The sequence below is a fragment of the Sorex fumeus genome, unplaced genomic scaffold (genome assembly GCF_029834395.1).
Source record: "Sorex fumeus unplaced genomic scaffold, SorFum_2.1 ptg000045l, whole genome shotgun sequence".
In the NCBI taxonomy this organism is placed as follows: Eukaryota; Metazoa; Chordata; class Mammalia; order Eulipotyphla; family Soricidae; genus Sorex; species Sorex fumeus.
In genome coordinates this window covers 20,350,579-20,370,656 of record NW_026606102.1, presented here as the reverse complement: position 1 = coordinate 20,370,656, position 20,078 = coordinate 20,350,579, and the positions used below count along the sequence as shown (strand labels likewise).

At 57.9% G+C, this 20,078-nt stretch overlaps 2 protein-coding genes across 6 annotated transcripts in view; both read right to left on the bottom strand.

Moving 5' to 3' along the window:
* Nucleotides 1–6,593: 6,593 nt before the first annotated feature.
* KNCN (kinocilin) lies at nt 6,594–9,351 on the bottom strand. Its single transcript, XM_056122187.1, has 4 exons — nt 9,201–9,351; nt 8,504–8,572; nt 7,165–7,239; nt 6,594–6,673 (listed from the first exon to the last, which is right to left on the bottom strand). Exons 1-4 carry the CDS (start codon nt 9,349–9,351, stop codon nt 6,594–6,596), a joined length of 375 nt encoding a protein of 124 aa, XP_055978162.1.
* Nucleotides 9,352–14,789: 5,438 nt separating this feature from the next.
* The window catches only part of MKNK1 (MAPK interacting serine/threonine kinase 1), a 38,404-nt gene continuing 33,115 nt past the window's right edge, over nt 14,790–20,078 (bottom strand). For 3 of the 5 annotated variants that reach the window (XM_056122181.1, XM_056122180.1, XM_056122182.1), the window contains 4 exons: nt 19,299–19,493; nt 18,579–18,743; nt 17,390–17,433; nt 14,790–16,202 (listed from right to left, as the gene is read on the bottom strand). In XM_056122181.1, coding sequence (XP_055978156.1) covers nt 15,968–16,202; nt 17,390–17,433; nt 18,579–18,743; nt 19,299–19,493 — 639 coding nt within the window. In that variant the 3' untranslated portion in view covers nt 14,790–15,967. The remainder of the gene's footprint in view (nt 16,203–17,389; nt 17,434–18,578; nt 18,744–19,298; nt 19,494–20,078) is intronic. The other 2 variants (XM_056122183.1, XM_056122184.1) reach the window with 2 other exon arrangements.

Below are 20,078 nucleotides of genomic sequence, written 5' to 3'. Positions count from 1 at the left end.
TAGAACCTCTAAACAGGCTCTCAAGAAATTAGGGGGTCTTTAACAGGGGGTTATTTTTTCTGTCTATTTTTGGTTTGTTTATTTTGGGGCCACACCCAAGTGTGCTCAGTCCTCTGTGCTTGGAAATCACTCGTGGCGGGGCTCGGGGGACCAGTGAGGATCCAACCTGGGTTGGACCCATGCAAGACAAGCGCCCTGCCATCTGCACTGTAACTCAGCCCGAAAGTGGTACTTTTCACTGTGACATGGCTGCTCTTACCTCTGGGAGAGGATCCAGTCACTTTCCCAAGAAGTCGCCTGGGCAGGGCTCCTGATTATGGCAGTGCGAGGACCCCATTGTACCCAGACCTCCCACTCAGCACTTCCCCTTCATCGTGGGCTTTGCTAGAGCCCTGTGAACTGCCCCCTAAACCCAGTCACAGTGAAGAAACTGAGGCTCGGAAGGTGAAGGCACTTTCCCAGGTATTCTCAGCTGTGAGGGTCACTCAAGTTCTGGTCTGTCAGACCGAAGAGCCCATGTTGCTTCGGCTACAACTTCATCTCCACTTCCCGGAAAGGGCGGGGGTGTCTGGTTATTTGTCAGAAGTGTATCCTGACTACATGCGTCCCAGTCAGCCATGCCTCGCTAGGGGCTCAGAGGTGAGGTCACCCTCTGAAGCCCCTTCAGGCTGCCTGGCGTGTTTGTGCTACACCAGAGCAGCTGTTGGGTGGTTCCTGCCCCCAGACCCAAGAGTCTGAGGCTTCCCAGCAGACACTGGGTCCCAGTCAGCTGGGATGCCGCACCATGGGCCCCCTGAGCCTCTTCCCTTTCAGTCCCTGAGTCCAGGTCAGTCACCCCTCCTGCCCCTTGCCTGCCTGCCGCGCTCCCTCCCCTCTCGCTCCATTATACCGCGTTCTCAGGGAACCACCCACATCACTATTACTCACAGCCCACTTGGCTTGTTTGCTGCCCTGGAAGTTCCAGGCTCTGCCAAGTAAATATCTCCCTCGGGCCCTAAGAGCCACTCTCCCTCCCTCCCTCCCTCCCTCTCTCTCTCTCTCACACACACACACACACACACACACACACACACACACACACATACACCCCCCCCCCAAATACATAGATACACAGGTATACACAGACATACAGGCACATATAGGCCCAGACAAAGACACACAAACACACACAGACACATACACACATACACACATATATACAGACACAGACACACTGAGATACACAGACACAAAGATAAACACAGACACACACTGGCACACACACACAGTTGCACACATAGAGACACAGGCACAGAGGCACACAGACGTACACACAGAGACTCACAGACACACACAACAGACACACAGACACACAGGGTCCCTGCACTGGAGACAAGGCGAGAATGAAGTCTGGCAATGTGACTTCTCTACTCCAGTGCCTGAGGGGGGCTGCTCCCCGCTTCTCCCTGAGTGCAGGTGTGCACTTGGCACTGTGTCCATTCCGTGATCCCATGGCATCCACAGACCCACCAACACAGACTCATGACATAGACAGACAGGCGGGACTTCTGGAGACAGCTCCTTGCCAGGGAGTGCGGGCTAGGGAGGAGTGTTTGGGTGAGGAGGGTTCTCTGGGAGACCTGATAGTAAGTGGAGGTGGTTGAGGAGCCCTAAATGGGTTTTGTGACCCTCCCACCACCTCAGCACTGACTGTTCCCTTCCAGGGCTGGTTTCACTCTTGGTAAAGTAGAGTTTGGTCTAGTAATGGACTCTATGGGCCTGTGGGATCCGGCTTCCTGTTTCCCCAACTGACCTGTCCAGCCTTATGCCAGCCTCTTGCTTCCCTGCAGGGGTGTGGGGTGGGGATGGGCTGGCTGGAGCAGAGCCCCCTCCCTGCCTGCCCTTGGGGCTTCAGAACACATGGTGTCGCCATCCCCTTGCCCTCCTAGCTGGCACCTCAACTCCCATGTCCTGTCCCCCCACCACAGCTCCCCTCTGCCCACCCAGGCAGGGATCCCCTAAAACTTCCTCCTGAGAAATCCCACTGTCCACTCTGATTGGTGGCTTCCATGCTAGAAACTCCCAAAGAGCAAGTCCGAGAGCCCAGTGCTGTGCCAAACCCTGTTTTTTGGAGGGCGAGGATTGGGGCTACGCCTGGCAGTGCTCAGGGCTTACTCCTGGCATTGCTGGGGGACCATATGCTGGGGGTCGAACCCAGGTTCTGCCACACGGAAGGCCAGTGCCTGGTTCCTGTACTCCCCCTCAGAACCCCACAGGCAGATGAGAGCAGCGAGGACATGGGCTCAGGGGGCTTGATGGGCAGCACTCGGACAGGACAGATGCAGGGGAGGTGGAGGCCTCCGCTGCGGTCCCTCGGGGATGAGACCTACACATCCTGGGACTCGCTCGCTTTCTTCAGAGAGCAGAAAACGGTGCCCCCAGCCCCACGCCCCGATTCAGTCTTCTCTTGCACTTTGCCCCTTGTGCCAACGTGGCTCTGCCTTCTGCTGCAGCTGCCCCAGCCTGGGCCCTGCACCTCCGGGGAGCTACGTCCCCGAGCAGACCTCCTGCCGGCTCCCAGTGGTCCCCAACCTACTCGGGGTTCCCTGGGCCCTTCGACCGCCCTTGGGGGCACGACAGTCCCTCACCAGAAAACCAGACCTCCCCTTAGCCCTGCCTGCCTCCCTCCCACTCTCCCCCTTCCTGCAAGTCCAGTCTACACTCCTGCTTCACCTTCAACCCACTTCAACCTGGCTTCTGTCCACTCGCATCTGCTTGCCCCGAGCCCTTCTCCCTGCTGCTGACCGGCTGCGTGTCTGGGGTCCTTACTGACCAGACCCCTCCCTGTTTCCCTGTCCACCTCCCCCCTTCGGGGTCCCCCCAACCCGACTCAGCTCTGCCATCTTCCCTCCAGGCTCTCTGGGGCTCACTGCCTACCCCCATCTCCTTCTGGGCTCCCCGGTGGGGCCCTCTTGCTTTTGTTGCCCGGAGCTGAACTCACCTGACTTCACTGCACCTTCGCCTGCTCGGCCAGTCCAATCAGTGTGGGGGGTCTCACCTCCTCCAAGAAGCCTTCTGTAAGGCCTGCAGTTAGCTCCGTGACTCCTGTGTTCAGACCTGAGGCCCCCTGGGGTTCCTTGAGGACCAGGATAGCTCAGGGGAACCCGGGTCTCCAGCCTTCCCCACTCCACCTGGCTCTGGGGTCCCAAGTGACCCCCACTTTTCCTCATCAGGGAGCTTTTCCAGCAGGGAGCTGGGTCCAGGGGGCAGGAGGGAGAGCCGGTCCAGGGCGCGGTGCCGCCTCTTGTCTCCCCTCCACCCGCGCGCGGAGCCACAGGTCCTGACCCCTTGTCTGCTCTGCAGGGCGCTCAGGCTGGGGTGCAGAGGCATCTCCTTATTCTTAAGCACAGGGAGCTCCGGTTCCGGTTCCCAGACCCTCCTCATGCTCCCTCCAGCCCCGAGCTGGTGCCGCCCACGCCCCTGCCCGCCCCTCACTCACCCGGGCTCTCCCGGCCTCTGGCTCCGCTTCAATCCCAGGAGCTGCTCCTCTCCCCTGGCGCCCACTCCCCTGGTCCTGCTCGCGTTTCCAGCTCCGCGCGGCGCAGCGAACCCCTCTCCCGCCCACTGGCCGCGGTGTAGACCGACTCTGGACTCTCGGGAGACAGGGATGGAAGCTTTGCTGCTCACTGAGTGAGGGGCGGATCCCACCTTCGCTAGAAGTTCCTCGGGAAGGGCTAGTAGCTGGCGTCCCTTCCCCACAGCGCACTTAGGAGTGGGTGTGGCCACCGTCCTCCAGGACGCTAGTTGGGGGTAGGTGTGGACTGACTCTCAGAGCCTGGGGAGCTCCCCACCCCCTTCATGCAGTGGCTCCCCACTCAATCTCCATCCTCCAGATGTGTGTGTGGGGGTGGGGGGGCGCTCACGCCCCTCCTGCAGGTGGAGACCCTGAGGCTTGGTTCCCACTGCCCCTGACGAGTTCCTAGCAGCAGGGTTGGGTGTGCGCTGCCTGGAAGAGGGTCTGACTAGGGCTGGGGCACAGAACCGGCTCCAGGTTGGAGCAGACTGACTGGCCCAGCGCCTGTCACCGTCCTCTCGGGCACAGAAATACTGGGGGCCTGAGGCCAGCAGAGGGGAGAGGGCACCTCCCCGACCTGGCCCGCCCCTGCCTGCTCAGCCTGAGCCCTTGGTCCCAAAGCACAGCTGGAAAGGCAGGTGTCTCCGCAAGGGTGGCCCCAGTGGCTGGGGCGTAGCTTGGGGTGCCCTTGGGTGCTGTGTCTGCACCAGGATCACCTGGACTGGGGCAAGAGGCACCTTGAAAATACAGAGCCTGGGAGAGAGAGAATGCCGTTTCTGAGAATGCCGACCAGTTTCAAGAGTGCTCGGACCTTCACCCCGCCCTTCCCCAGTGATCCCAGCCATCTGCCTCTGGGATCATTCATCCCTTAACTCACTCTTCTCTAGCTTGCAGCGCTCCTGCCGCAGACCCTGCTCCACGTGACACCCTGGGGGCCCCCTGCCCCCCTCAGACTCCATGCACCCTACCCAGCTCTCCCCCTTTGGCACCTGCCCTGGGGGGGAGGTGGCAGGAAGAAGCTTTCCTGGTTGCAGGTGCAGTCCTGGGCAGGGGCATGGTTGGGGTCAGAATTGGAGGCCCCAGGGCAGTGAGCCAGGAGGGTTGAAGGAGGTGGGGTGTAGCCGAGCCTCCTGGGGCCCCTGGGAGCTCCGTGTCCACCAAGCTCGGCTCCAGGAGTAGTCCCTGGGTCTGGCTGGGGAGAGAGGCCTGAGTCCTTTCCTAAGGCCCTCAGCTTCCCCTCTACAACTGCATGGTCTCCCCGACTTCCAGTTGGTTTTCCAGTACCTACTGGTACCTCTGTGAGCTCTGGCTCTTGCCCAAACTCTTCTTTTTTCCTTTGGATTTTGGGCCACACCTGGCTGTGCTCAGGGCTTATAACCTAGCTCCACATTCAGGGATTACTCCTGGTGGGCTTAGCGGATCAGACGGGATGTCAGAGACTGAGCCTGGGTTTGCCACGCGCAAGGCAAGCGCCTTACCCACTGAACTTTCTCTGCTCCCTGCCTGAACGTTTTTTTTCTTTTTGGGTCACACCTGGCAATGCACAGGGGTTACTCCTGGTGCTGCGCTCAGGAATTACTCCTGGCGGTGCTCAGGGGACCATATGGGATGCTGGGAATCGAACCCGGGCTGGCCACGTGCAAGGCAAATGCTCTACCTGCTGTGCTATCACTCCAGCCCCCCCCCCCCATGGGAAGAATAGGTACATCTCCCCGGAGTGATAGGGGCAGTGATGTGGGTAACTCAGTGGCACATGGAAAAGTCAGGGAGGCTTCTGCTTGGAGGATGAGACTCTTCCTGGCTGACCTTCTGCTCCCAGAAACAGGCCACAGGCCACATGGGCAGGTACCTCTGTGGTGGGCAAAGGTAGCTGAGTAGCAAGCAAAGGTAGCTGAACTCCTCTGCTGAGTTCAACCCCCCTGGACCAGAAACCCAGGAACTGTTTTCCAGTAGAGTTAAGCCATTAACTTAATCGAGCACCTACTGTGTGTCCTGACTGTGCTAGACCCAGAAAGAAGTGGCACAGAGTAGGTTGAAACGGGCTGTTTAATAAGGACGAACCTGCCACGCAAGATCAGGATGTTGTTAAGGAGACAGATTTTTCTGAACTGGTCTTTGAAATTAGGAAGTTGTTCTTTGCAGTTTCAGGGATCGAATCCAGGGCTTCACACAGGTGAAGCTCTATCGCCGAGGCCCAGAGGCGGGGGGTTTTGATAAGTGGAGGGGAAAGGGGCGACCAGGAGATGCAGCAAGACAGGATGGTGCTTATGTGGTTGGGGAGGTGGAAGAGCAGGAACCGGGAAGATGGTGGGCTGTGGAGAAGAGCCAGGTCATGCTAAGCCTTGAGTGGTGGACTAAGGCTGAGGTCCACGGCAGGGGAGCCGCCTCCTCCTGGAAACCTCCAGGTCCAGGCCCACGGGCTCTTGGCACAGCAGGAACTCTCTGTTTGTCAGGGGCCAGGAGCTTCCAGGAATGTGGGGATCTTGATCCTGGATGCTGCAGTGGTCCCCGAGGAGTGTCGCCCCCTGACTAGGCAGTGAGGTCGAAGCCAGAGCCAGGTCTGGGGGCCCAGAGGCTCCAACAGAACTCCCATCTGGTTCCTAAGGGCCTGTGGTTCTTTATTAGGTCAAGCAAGGGACTGGGCTATCCCTGGACCCCAAATTCCAGTCAAATGAATCAACTGATGAAAAAGGGAAGGTGGCAGAGCCGCAGCCCAGCAGGAGAGCCCCGGCAGAGAACTGGGAATGGGGAGGAGGTGGCCTGTGGCATCCTCCTAGGGATCCAGACCCTGCCCCCGAGCCACAGACAAGACATTCCCAAAGGCCTTGGAGTATGTGTGTGTGTGTGTGTGTGTGTGTGTGTGTGTGTGTGTGTACAAGGGCCTTGGGGTGTGTGGGGAGGGTACAGGCCTTGGGGTGTGTCCAGGAGCTTGGGGAGCAGGCATGTCCAGTGTCTCCAGGCTTGGTTCACCTTGCTGCTGGGCGCAGATTGCTCTGGGGTCCTGGAGGTTGCAGGAAGGGTGGGCGCTCTGCACCCCATCTCAGCCCTCCCCAGTCCCTCGGCCCCCCGGCTTCAGCTTCTCCAGGGTTCTGCTCACGGTTGACAGGCTGCTGCGGCCTCCTGGAGAGCAGGATGGAGTTGTCTGAGGAGAGGGGCCGGGGCAGCAGGACAGAACATGGGGATGGGAGCAGAGCCGTGACTGGGTCACTGGCCCTTCGGAAGGGTCGCCGGACCGCCCTGCAACTCTGCCCTGTTGGTCACTCAAGCTCCTGGTGCTCCAAGGCTCCACGCAGAGATGGGGCTAATTCTAGTGCCGGCTCCGGGGTCATTCTGAGAGTAAGGGGACAGGCTGGTGGAGGCCAGTGTCTGAGCTAATGACAGACACTGCAGCGTGCTGGGCATCCCAGATGCCTGCCTGGAGTTTTCCAGCATGGGGGTGGGGAGCAGGAGGGTGCTTTGGGTCAGGGACTGGCCAGAGCTGGAGTCCAGAGCAGAAAAGGGGCGCGTGGGCCTGGGGGAGGGCAGTCAGCGGCCTCTGACCCCGGCTGCTGGGGCTACTGGGGAAGTCCCTGCCTGTCCCCCAAGGGTTCCCCGGGGATTCTGGAACTGACCTTCTTTGCTGTCGTTGGCGCTGGACTGGCCCTCCCCGCGGTCTGGTGCCGGGTGCGGATGGATGCGCAGGCTGCCTGCGGAGACCAGCCCACGGCCCTTAGCAAGAGTCTCGCCCTGTGCAGGCCCAGCTCCTGAGAACCCTCGGGTGTCCCTGCAGTCTACACTGATGTGGGGAGAAGAAACAGGCCCTCGAGAACATGAGCCCCTCTGAGGAGGCGGGGCTTTGGGGGAGACCTTGGGAATGTGAATCCCGCAGGACCAGTGGAGACTGGTGCAAGAATGTGGGGGGCTTCGCTGAGAAGGGGAGCTGCCCAGGGTCCAGGCGGGAGCTCGGGGGTGAAGCCCTGAGTGGTCTGGGGGAGATGGGAGCCCCAGAGGCAGGAGCCTTCAGGCACCTTGACAGAGGCTGTGAGCAGGCTGGAGTTGCTCCACTGCAGGCACAGCACAGCACACCACACACACACACACACCACACACACCACACACACCACAAACACCACACACACATACCACATAGCACACACCACATACCTCACACACCACACACTATACACCACACCTCACACATACCACACACCACACACAAAACACCACAAAATACACACCACACACGTTTCACAACCCGTACCACAAACACACAAACCACACATATTACACCATACCACATACACACTTCACACCACACACATCACACCACACATACCACACACAGATCCCACAGACTATGCATATATGCCACATACTACATACACCACACACACCACAAACACCACACACACACACCACATAGCACACACCACACACCTCACATACCACACACACTATACTCACCACACCACATATACCACACACCACATAATACACACCACACACACGCCACACCACCACAGATACCACATACCCAAGCCACACACACACAAACCACACACACCACACCATACACATACCACACCACATACCACACATCGCACACACCACGCATACACCACACACATCACACATACCATCCACACACCACAATACCAGACACACCACACACACTAAATATCACACAAACCACACCACACACAACACATACACAACATACACTATACACACCACAGGCACCCCCCACATCACCTACATACCGCAACACCACCCACACCACCCATACTGCAACACCACACACATCATATCACCCACACCACACCACACACAACACATACACCACACACATCACACACACCGCACACTACCCACACCACAACAACACACACACACACACACACACACACACACACACAGGCTGAGCCCTTACACACAGCTGCAGTCCTGGGCAGAGATTGTGCTGGGACTCACCTAGCGCAGGCAGGATATGGTCCAGGTTGAACCGCGCCTTCAGGAAGGGGTAGGCCAAGAGGAGGAGTCCTGAGGCGGGAGAGAACCGGCGGAGGGGCAGTGAGGAAGCCTGGGGTGTGGGTGGCTCCCCACACCTGCACACCGAATGGGGGTGGGGCGCAGGGCTTGTGTCTCTCTGCCCCCTGTCCCCAGATGGAACACAGCCAGCTGTCACCGCTCTGCTGTCCGTTGCCCTGCCCCCCACCCCTTCCCCTAGGAAGACCGGGGTTCCTCTGCCTGCTCCGCTCCACCCAGACCCAGAGGATCCTGCCCGCCCTCCCCACTTCATCTGACAAGTGTTGGGGCCCAGGCGGGAACTGGCGTGCTCCCGTGCCCAGGGTCTCCCACTGCCGCTTCTAGTTCTGCTTTCGGCCCAGGACAGTGAGGGGGGAAGGAGCCGCTAGACAGGTGGAGCCAGACAGATGGGGGTGGGGAAGGCATCTCCTTTATCACCCCCAGATGGTGTTATGGCTCCGGAGTGGCCCAGAAGTCTGCTCTGCTCCTGAGCCCCGCTGCCCCCCTAAACCCAATAAACTAGACTTGGGTTAGAGAACGAGGGGGTGCAGAGCACAACGTGAAAGCCCACCCATACACCCTCCCTCCCCTTCCGGTTCCCTGCCCGGGGGGCCCCCCCCACCCCAAGCCCAGCACTGCTCACCCAGGCCAGCGGCGCCCATGAAGATCCCGCCCAGAGCAGCCGCGGCTTTGGACACGGACACACCAATGATGATGCTGCCGGCCGCCAGGCCCAGGGCCACACAGGCCAGCTGCAGGCAGCGGAAGTCACGGCTGCTGATGGGGCCGTCCATGCAGCTGCTAGGCCTGGCCCCAGACACGCTCCGGTCCTCTCCAATGCCACCTGGGCCACGGCTCCACTTTCAGGGTGGGGAGTTTCTGGACAGAAGATTCTGGGATCCTTGGATTTCTCTGCAACCTTATCCCACAGCTCCCCAGCACCCCCACACCCCTCAGTCCACCTTGACCTGGAGCTCAGCCAGGTCAGCCCAGCTGGTTTTGTCCCCTAGGGTCCTGCAGGGCTAGAGATCACACCCCACTTCCAACTACTGCCCCGGCACCCAGCCCAGCCTTGAAGACGGCTGGGCCTGCCCCCCGGATCTCTCCTGCCACCTCCTCTCAGAAGAGCCCACCCCAGACATCCTGCCCCACTCCCTGAGTGAGCAGCTGCCCCATGCCGGCCTATTAAAGATTAAAGCCGCGGGGAGCCGGTCGGGACTTTCCTCCCTCTCTCCTCCGTGCTGAGTTATTCATGAGGCTGCAATGTGAGCTGTGGCCAGCAGCCAGGGGCCCACAAGGCCTTCGGCCCAGGTTCCACTGGGACTTCTTAGGGCACAGGTGCAACGCTGGGGGCCCCAGGAGTCTGCAGTGCAGGGGACTCCTAGCCACATGTTTGGGATTACTGAGCTGTTCTTTGCCCTTCAGCTTGGACATGCTCCTGAGCCTCTGCTTGGGGCCTCAGAGACAGAAGGAAGCACCAGAAGAGCAGCCCCCCAAATCCAGTCTCTGTCCCTCCCCGCCACCCCCCCTGCTCCCCCCATCCTGTCAACCCCTGGGTCTCCAGGTAGAGCAAGGGTCTCTGCTCCCTGCAGATCTCAGGGACCCTCTTCTTTTCAGGTATACTTTAGCACCCCTATCGTTGCCCAAGAATTGGGGTGAGCCCTTCCACCCCACTGGGGTCCCTGGGTAGGGGAGGACAACAGTGGAGGACGGAGGAGGCAAAGTGTGTCGGCCAGAGGCAGCTGAGGACCCGGCAGGCCATGGGTGTGGGGGGCAGGAGGTGGGTCACTCCTGAGCCTGGACCGAGCTCCTCTGCCCATGGGAGGCTGGGCAGCTGCCGCGCAGCCCAGCACTGACCTGCCTGGAAAAGCTGAAAGCCTTTAGTGAAAATCGTGTTCCTGCCCCTGCTAATGAAGGCTTCTGTTTTTGTTTTTGGGTCACACCTGGAGATGCTAAGGAGTTCCTCCTGGCTGTGCTTGGGGGACCGTCTGGGATGGCAGGGATTAAACCTGGCTTGGCCGTGTGCAGGGTAAGTGCCCAACCTGCTGTATGATAGCTCCAGCTCCATGGATGAAGGCTTCTCTGACATCTGGGAATGGGCCTGACTCCAGAGCACAGCCCCCAGGGTCTGGATCTTCCCATCTCTCCCTGTCACATCTCTGTCCCATGTAGACAGGTCACCCACCTCCGAGCTGTGCCCTGCCCTCACCTCACCCCGTTGCCCTCATGTCTGACAGCCTCTGCCATCTGGAGAACTCCTCCTCATTCTGCGGAACCCTGCTCTGGGAAGCCTTTACTGACAGTGCTTGAGTGAATGCACTGCTTCCCACGGTTGCCATATCCCCATGCTGAAGTGCCCTCCTGCCACCTGTGGCCACTCCATAGATACTCCAGGCTCCACAGAATGCCATGCTGGAGGGACCTGCACCAGACTTCTGGGCACAGGGACAGAGCCCAGCCTGTGGGCACTAGGGATTGTGGGCACCCGGGGAAGAAATTCTCACTTCCTTGGGTGGAGGGTGGAGGTGCAAAGTAACCAGAGTTCCCTGAACTAAGAGGTCACTGAAGGCAGTTACTGTCAGGATGGGCAGGGCCAGGTGTGATCAGAGGTGTGGAAAGAGAAGAGGGAGGAGGAGGGGGAGGAGGGAGAGGAAGGCAGGTGGAAAGAAGAAAGGAAGGAAGGAGAGGAGGAGAAGAAGGAAGGAAAGGAAGAGGAGGGGGAGGAAGGAAAGGAGGAGAAAGAAGAGGGGGAGGAGGAGGACCAGGAGGAGGGAGAGGAAGGAGAGAGGAGGAGGGGGAGAAGGAAATAAAGGGGGGAGGAAGAAGGGGAGGACAGAGGGTAGGATGGGGAAGGAAGAGGGTGAAGAGGGGGAGGGGGGTAGAAGGGGAGAAGGAGGAGGGGAGGAAGGAGATAAGGAGGGGGAGGAGAGAGGGGGAAGCAGGCGGAGCAGGAGGAAGGGGGTGCTCCTAGCTACCGTCCTGCCCCTGCCGCTGTGCCTGCCTCTCCAGGAAGTGGTCTCATTAGCCTTGTAATTAAAAGACAGCCCCTGTCTCAATCACATGTAACTGATCCCCTACTGACTAGTTTTGGAAGGAGCCGTGCAAATAATTGTCCACGAAAATGTACTCCAAGATGTCAAGCGTTGGGACTCCGAAGCCCCGCACAAGGCCCGCGGGGTGTTTGCTCTCAGTCCTGGAATCCACAACTGGGCGCCGTGACCCTGCCCAGGCTTCACTCTGCTCATCTGGCAGATGGGAAGGCAGAGGCGGGGAGGCCTGTGCACTAGAGATTCCGGCTGCCAGAACCCCCGTCTGCCCCAACCTCCCCGTAGTGGAGACCTAACTGAATCTGAGTTTGCTGGGGTGTTGCAAATCCCTCAGGGCACGGATGGAGAAAATAGGGAATAACATTCATAAACCATTCTCAGTAAAAGCTCTTCAGAACACAGACCTATCCCAGCTCGTCCTAGAGCGCACGGGGAAACTGAGCCCAGGGTGGTGGAAACCTTGCCCCAGAGGCCCTGTTGACCCTGGTGTGACTCTACCCCAAAGCTTCTAAATTGTCTTCCTTGAGGTGGGAGGAATTGGCCACCCCAACAGGAGTGGAGACATTGTGTTCAAGGGAACCTTCCAGGCCTCCTCTCTTCTCTTCTGACAGGGGAGTGTCATTAAATGCCACCTGAAGTGTTCGTGCTGCTAAGTCCTTCCTAAGCGTGGGCTAAAGGGAAAATGCCTGCCTGGCCTTGGCTGCTGTGCTTGTCCCGGGAGGGAAATGAGTGACAGGAACCTGGCTCTGTGGGGGCCGCTGAACTGGACCATCACTGCCCACCTGTTCCCCCTCCCAAGTCTCGGAGACCCCTTGCTGACTCCAGGTTTCCCCCATGCCCCGGACTCAGCTGTCCCGAATTCTCGGTCACTGTGCTCTGGCAGTCTCTTTGTCTCCTGGTGAGGCCAGGCTGGAGGTGGCTCCATGCTCTTCCTTTCCAGAAGCACCAGGTGCAAGGGTGGTGGAGTGGGTGGGAGAGGCAGCGGGGACAAAAAGGCCCCAGCTTGGAGTAGTTCTGTTTGTTTTCCTTAAGGGGTGAGGACCCTAGGAAAAAAAGCATGATTAATTCTCAGAGCCCCTGGGGGCCAGGCAGCTTTCCTGATGGTTTGGAAACTGAAGTCAGGAAGCGGCTTCCAAGGCAACTGCTACCATGGCAACAAGAGTGCCAGCTTTGGGGGACCTTGCTCTGCAGACTACGCAGCTGGAGCTGGTGCAGGGGACCATGGTACTGCTGGCTTGAGCTGGGCCTACAAAGGAAGGAGGGGGCCCACACCCCAAAGCTCAGGTAGGCAGACGCAGAAAGACTTGCTCCTTAGCCTGGGACCCTGGATGGACATAGGAGAGCACAGGGTGTGCTGGAACCAAGCTGGGCTTTGGCCAAGACCTGATAACAGGATTAGAGCAGGAGGCCTGAGGTCTGAGATATGCAGTCAAGGGGGCCCAGCTCTTTCCCGAGCCCGGCCCCGGGGAAGCCTTTGAGCCACCATGGTTCCAGGTGCCTGAGCCATATTGTCTCTGCCCAGTGGAGTGGGCCACAAGGCCTGGTCCTCAGAACAGGTCACCCGGTGGCCAAGGAAGGACTAGAACCCAAGCTCTTCCTCTGCTACCAAAGCTCCCTTGGGACAGAGTGAAGCCCACAGGACGGAGGAGCCTCAAGGGTCCAGAGGCCAAGGAAGGCAGGTCTGTCTCCACCACACAAACCCTTCCTAAGAGGACTCTGAGCCAAGGACAGGGACCTTCATCCTGGGGCTGGGACTCGGGGAGCAACTCCACCCCAGCTGACGACCATAACCACACCCATCACGGCTAACATTTGGGGAGCACTTCTGTGTGTTGCTCCCAGTGCTTCACCGGCACTGACCCATAACTTTCACAGCACTGGGAGCTGAGTGCTTTTACCACCAACTCCTCGTGATCAAGTAACTTGCATAAGGCAGCAAGCTCGCAGGTGGCAGCTTGGGAGCAGAAGGCAGCCAGTCAGGCTCTCCCTATGCCTGCGAGGAAACCTGGCATCCCTGTTCCTGGCTGCGGGGGCCCCGCTGCTCTGCAGGCTGTTTTCGTTCTCTGCCTGGCTGCTCGTGCGCGGTGGGACCGAGGAGCGGCTCAGAGCGCACTGGGAGAATGAAGTGAGTGCACGGCCAGAAACCACTTCAAACCCACCCGTTATCAGGGAAGCACACAGTAATGCTGGCCCAAGCAAAGCTGTCACATGTAAGCGGGGCCCTGGGGAGAAAAGGCCCTACAGGACTGGGGTAGAGGCAGAGTGGTACCCCTGGGGGCACAGGGTACTGCACGCAGGACAGGGCTGGCTGAGCTTTTGGTCCTGGGGGTCTCCCTGTTGGGCTGACCTGGAAGAGGACTGAGCGGGCTGGGGCCGAAGCCCAGAGTCCAGGCTCCAATCCTGCTTCTCAGGCCCCGGGGTGAGAAGGCCTGGTGTCCCAGGGGGCCTACGCTTCTTGGGCCCATTTTCCCAGGCAAGTGACAGCAGGATAGGGGATGGGAATGGCCACTACCAAGGGAAGATGGACAGCAGAACGAGTATGTCATCCTCAACACGCAGGGAGTCATAGCAGAGAGCCCCTCGCCTGCTGCAGAGCAAGGACCCCTAATCTCGTTTCTCCCGAGAGCAGAGCTGCCAGCAGCACCCAGCCTGCTGCCCTCACGCTTTGTGCTCCTCTCGCCACCTTCTCCAGGCTGAGAAGGTCCACCTGGGGAAGCCCACCAAGAGTGACCCGGGGTAAGGAAATCCTTGACTGTGCATGGGGCACCCATGTGCCCTGGCAGGGCAAAGCCAGTCCCAGGCACATAAGGAGCCCTGGAGTCGGAGCTGCTCAGACCAAGGGGCATTTTGTCCCTGCATGGGCAGAGAACATCGCTATTTGGGCACTTTGGAAGCCAGCATGAGTGACAGCTACCGTCGAGTCCTCTTCCACTTGGTGGGGAAACGGGGAGGCAAAGGCTGCTCCACTGGGCACGGCGCTGCGGACGGCTGCATCTTTGGAGCAGTTCGTTAAGTGTTTGCCTTAAGAAGCCCAAAGCGATGGGGTCTCCACCTTGCTGAGGTGCTGAACTTCCGAGTTCTGGAAGGGGCACCTGCTTCCCTCAGCCACTCTTTAAGCCCGCCTCCTCGGGTGTGGTGGGGGGAGAAAGGACTGCCAGGAAGGCCACAGCTGGAATTTAAAACTAGTTTATTAAAATAAGCACATTTTAGAATAGCACAGAGATATACTATAAATGTCCGGCATGTGCAAAATTGCTTTTTCTTGGATCTGTGGTCGCTCGGCACCATGGATCTGCTCGGATGTGTTGCAGCACAGCCTGGGGCCACCTCTGATCAGACTGCGTGGCCAGTGCTGCCCTCTACACAGGCAGCAGGGGCATAGCACACACGCCAAGTGGCCCATGATACTAACTGCTTAAAATAACAAGCACCTCATTAAAATGTGTGATAATGGAAGCACTTCATTAGGGCCCGAATACCCGAGGGGCTGGGATGCAGCTCAGTGGCATGGTAGAGCATGTGCATCAAGCGAGTGATGCTCTGGGTCCACCAGATAAAATTCAATTAACTAGTTAAAACCCCTGTACACAAACATTTGAGAAAGGAGAGTGAGTTGTTTCACGCTTGGAAAAGTCTGTGGGCTCACAGTGGGAGTTTAAAGCCCCATCTTGGCTGGAAGAGTCTGGTCAAAAAATAAAACATTTTTAAAAAAGGAATAATACTGATTGTAGCAGCAATCCCAAACAACGGAGAGGATGATAAATGAGGGACACATTTCGGTCATGGCAAAGAAAGATTATGTGCGTCTCTGTGCTGTAGCCTGGAAGACTGAGCTGGCGTCAGGAATGCAGCGGGCGCCCTGCTTGTCCCTGAATTGAAGGGCTGACTTGGCTCAGCCAACGGGGAGGACATCCGGAGGACAGAGGAAGGTGGAAGAACTGCTAGAGGCGGGTGACAGTGCGGAGAGGAGAAGCGGCCTCTGTCAGCGGATGCTTCTTGAGCTTGGTTCCCCGAAGGCTGCAGCCCCAGCTGCCACGCGGCTGCGGTGAGCTCGGGCAGGATCCCAGATTCGCAGGCAGGCGGGTGAGCAGGTGGGCAGCAGCCCAGCAAAGAGATGTCCCTGCCGTAGGCGATTATGCAAAGTGACAAGTGATTGCTTTCCTTTATAAAGACAACCCCTTTGGAAAATGCTTTTTCCTTGAGGACTCCTGGGAAATGGGGGTTTGGGTGGGAACTGCAGGGCCTTTGTGGCAGAAAAGTCCTGTGTGCAGGTCCTTTTCCCTGCTTGGCACACGTAGGCCACTTGGCTTTCCGGAGGGATCACTCCTGACAAGCTCAGGGCCGGAAGCATGATGGAAGGGGGTCAGAATGCTGTGGGTGCCGGGCACGGGGCTGTGTCTCCACTGCGGCCTGCCTGGGCGAGGGCCCTCCGCCGGGCCAGGCGAGACTTGGCTGGTGGGGAGAGCTTCACAGAGCACAGACCCTCAGCCAGTGCCGCTGACTCCTCGGCCAGTTCACTCTCCTCGTGCTGAGACAGCTGGCGGTTCAGGGCAATGGCCTCGGCTGCGAAGAGTGTGAGGTCCATGGTGCTGCTATTTCTGCAGGGGCAGAGAAAGGCACAGGAAAGAGGGGTTGGTGGGCTCAGTCAGACTAGGGGCTGCAGGGGCATTCCCTCCAGTCTGTCTTAGCCAGTTCTTGCCTGGGAGTAGTTGGACTCAGAGCAGGGTAGGACAGCTCTGGGTCTCAAGCAGGATCCCTGGACTCCTGGGTCAGGGTGAGTGCCCTGCTATTCCGAGCACTGCTCTGCGCTTCTGTGGTCTTGCATACAGATCCACAGGAGATGGCCTGGGACACTCACCACATCCCTCTTCCCCTCCCAGAGCATGATTGTGTTCTTTAGAAGCTGTGTCTCCAGAAGCTGGCTCATAACCAGCATGGAAAGGACACTCTGGATTTCCTGGAGACACTGGAGGTGGATCTGAGGCATGTGGATGCCACTCTAGAGAATCAGGTAGGAATTCAGGCAGGGCATGAGCATTTCAGCTCTAATGAACTGGGATTTGAAAGCTCTAGGATGTCCCTCTACCCAAAAATCTTCGTCAAACCCCATGCAGGTTCCCTCTGCTTTAGCCCTGCCCTTTGGGCTTAGGGCCATGTACCCAGGCATGTGCTCTAGTGTGCAAAGTCAGAGTCTAGGTCAAAGTCCAGTTCCCAAGTTGACTATGTAACTTCAAGTCTTGTTCTCTCATCCAAAAAGTAATGGTAACATCTTCCTATTGGATAGATGTGGCCACATTGTCTGCGAAGCCTCAGCACTGGTATCTTGCTCGTAGAAGTCTTGATTATATAATGGCCTTTACTAAGAGCGATGCCAGTAATGTATCTGAGATGAGTCCACTACCTTACTGTGTCCCCCGTTCCCACCCCTGTTACCGGCCCACTGCAGTAGAAGGAAGTCCCAGGAATGCCCACCGATAAGGCTGCAGATCGGGAACAGTGATCAGTTAGGGTTCAAGTGGATATGAAAAGTAGATTTCCCCTGCAAATAGCACATAGAGGGGTTTCTATGGTGCTGAAGGGCATCATCCAGGTGCAAGGAAAGGAAACAGGGAAGCTAAATTTGCTGTCAAGGAACCAGAAAGTGCAGAAGAGCAGCTGGGAAGAAGGCAGGGCTTCTTTGGGATGAGGAGGCCAGAGTACAGTGGGGCTTCCTGTCCACCACAGGAAAGAGCCAGAAGGAAAATCAAAGTGGAAGAAAGAAGGGTGCTAGAGTGGGGGCATTTACCTCTGGAGGACTTGCGGCGTGGGGAGTCCCTTTTCTGGAGCTTGCTAGAAGGGGAAGGACAGATGTGTGGGTCAGTGTGGCTCCCGTTCCCAGGGTTACCCCCACCCAGCCAGCACAGAGTGGGTTAACAGCTGCAGGCCTTGGTCCAGCACAGGAACACGGTCATGCCTGCCTGTGGGTTAGCCGGGCCAGCAGTAAGCCAGGGCCAGTCCCTCCCCAGCTGCCTCTGTGCAGAAGGCCCTCTCTTTGCCTGGCTAAGTCTTAGTCCTCCTCCAAGACCCAGCTCCAAGGTGACTCCTGCTACCTTCCTTCCCTGTCCCAAGCAGAGGTGGATCCTGGCCCTGTGGCACCAACACACTCCTGAGAGCATCTGTTGCTGGCCTGTCCTTTCTCCACTTGTCTCCCTCTCCTCACTAGATCAGGAAGACAGGAACTAGATTTTGTCCATCCTGGTATTTCCAGGCTCTAGCATGTACTCAGAAAAGATAACTCTCAGGCTGCTGGGAATTAGTCACACAGACTCTTGGCTGGGTCTCTACGCAGCTCGGGGCTGGCAGTACAGGCTCCCTTCCCCTGGCAGGGTGGCTGATGCTGCTCCAGGCCTAGCCCACCAAGGACACAAGAAACTCAAAGGAAGTCTGCCAGACCCTTAGAGGGGCAGGGGTCAGGTTCACGACTAAGGAAGGATGAAGGATGTAGGTTCGTGAAGTTTTCTGGTGATGACTGGGATCCTTACTGTGGGGGTAACAGCATAGCTTTCAGGCAACCAGCACCCAGATCCCAGGCCCATGAGAACCTCTGTGCACCCAGTAAGGTCTCATAGCAAGAAGGGCAGCACGGTTCCGCTTGTGGCATTTCTGTCTCAGGGTGGCCCTATAGGTCCCAAATACTGATACCCAGATGGCAGTGTGCCTCTGCCAAGAGAGGGCTGCTCGTGCTGATGCCCAGTGACCTCTGTCCCATAGAGCTTGGGTCAGAGCCCAGCAAGTTTAGTGTCAAAAGCCCAGGGTCTGGCCATTAGGGGCTCAGCCTGGGACTAGCTTAGGAGTCAGCTCCCTCTGCAGGGAATGACGCTGCTGGGGGTCTCCAAGAGGGCAACAGAGGGAGTCCCTGAAGCTAAATGAGGACTTGCTAGGAAGAGGGCTGGCTCATGCCTGGGCAGGAATGTCTCTCTCCCTCAGTCACTCACCCCCTGCACCCATGGGTGCTGTAGAACCTGGGAGGCACTCAGTCTCTGCTTTGCATCTCGAACCAGAAGTCTGGAGATGAGGTCTTTGGCTTCTTGGGAGATGTGTGCCCAGTCCTTGTCAGGAAACTCGTACTTGCCTTCCTGGATGCTTTCAAACAGCTTGTTCTAGGTAGAGAAGATTCCTTTTGAGGGTAAACTTCTGAGAACCTCAGCTAAAGCTTCAGTTGATGAACAGGGCCCCTTCCCAGGAACGCTCTTCTTAGACCATGTACCACACAACAGGATCTGGCTGTGCCAGGATATGTGTGCTCCTCAGAGGCTAAGTGGGTGACAGTGGGGAATACAGCTATAGAAAAAAGCCCAGATTGCGTGGCCTACATGCGGGGCCCCCTCTCAAGGCCCTCTACCACCAGCTTAACTCAGACCCCCACTCTCCAGCCTGCACACAGGCACGGCTTTGTCTCTGCTGGTGCTGCTCCTTCACGTGTCTTTCTTGCCCTCCCTCCCACTTTAAAGTCAGTTCAGGTGTGATCTTCTCTAACCTGACTCCCCTGATTCCTGGGGCTGAATGGTCCATGTGCTCCACTTCTCAGGGCAGAGGGAAGGGCCCCGAGGCTCCCACTTCCTTCAGATCAGAAGCCAACCTCCCTCCTTTCCCCCCTCCTTGGCCCAGGTCATGCACCCCCAATGCCCTTCAGTGGGCCCTGGGGCTGTGCTCACCTGGCACACCCTGCAGACTTCGCCCCTGTCCCAGCCACAGTCAGCCCCGCAGTGACCTACGAAGGGAGGGTAGCCACTCAGCATGATGTAGAGGACCACGCCCAAACTCCACAGGTCACAGCGCTTGTCATAGAAAGTGGCCTCATCCCTGAAGACCTCCACCACCTCCGGTGCCATGTATTCTGCAGAACCGCACTGTGGGGGCCAAATGGGGAGGAGAGAGAGGCTGGGTTTCAGGGTTGATCATGACAAGGAGCAGAATGGAATGGGGCCTGGGCACGTGGATGGAGTCACAGGATTACCAGGAACGCTAGCAAGTGAGTTTCCCTCTGTCACCAAGAGGCTCAGCAGAAAAGCAGGGTTAGCTGGCCGTGCTAACACTGAGACCTTTCATGGCTCACTGAGCCACATGACTGGGTCCAGTATGCATAAACCCTTTGGTCAAGAAGCTCCAGAAATCTCTCCCTGCCTTACTGTATAGGCACTGAGAATACAGTTCTCGGAGGGAGATCTGTGGAGACTCAATTCTATAAAGTCTAGCCACAGAAAGAGTGATTAGACTTCACTTAGTGGTAAAACTTCACTTAGAGTGAAGTCCTGCCAGACCTCTCTGAAGCATAAGAACTCAGAACTGAGAGACCATCATGGGTAGGAGAGTTCTCAGAACAGATGCAATCACCCTACTCCCAGTTATAGATGAGGCAATCAAGGGCTAGGAAGGAACAGGGATTTGCTCAAGCATTTAAGTGGCAGATCAGGATCAGAACCAGGGGTCCCTCA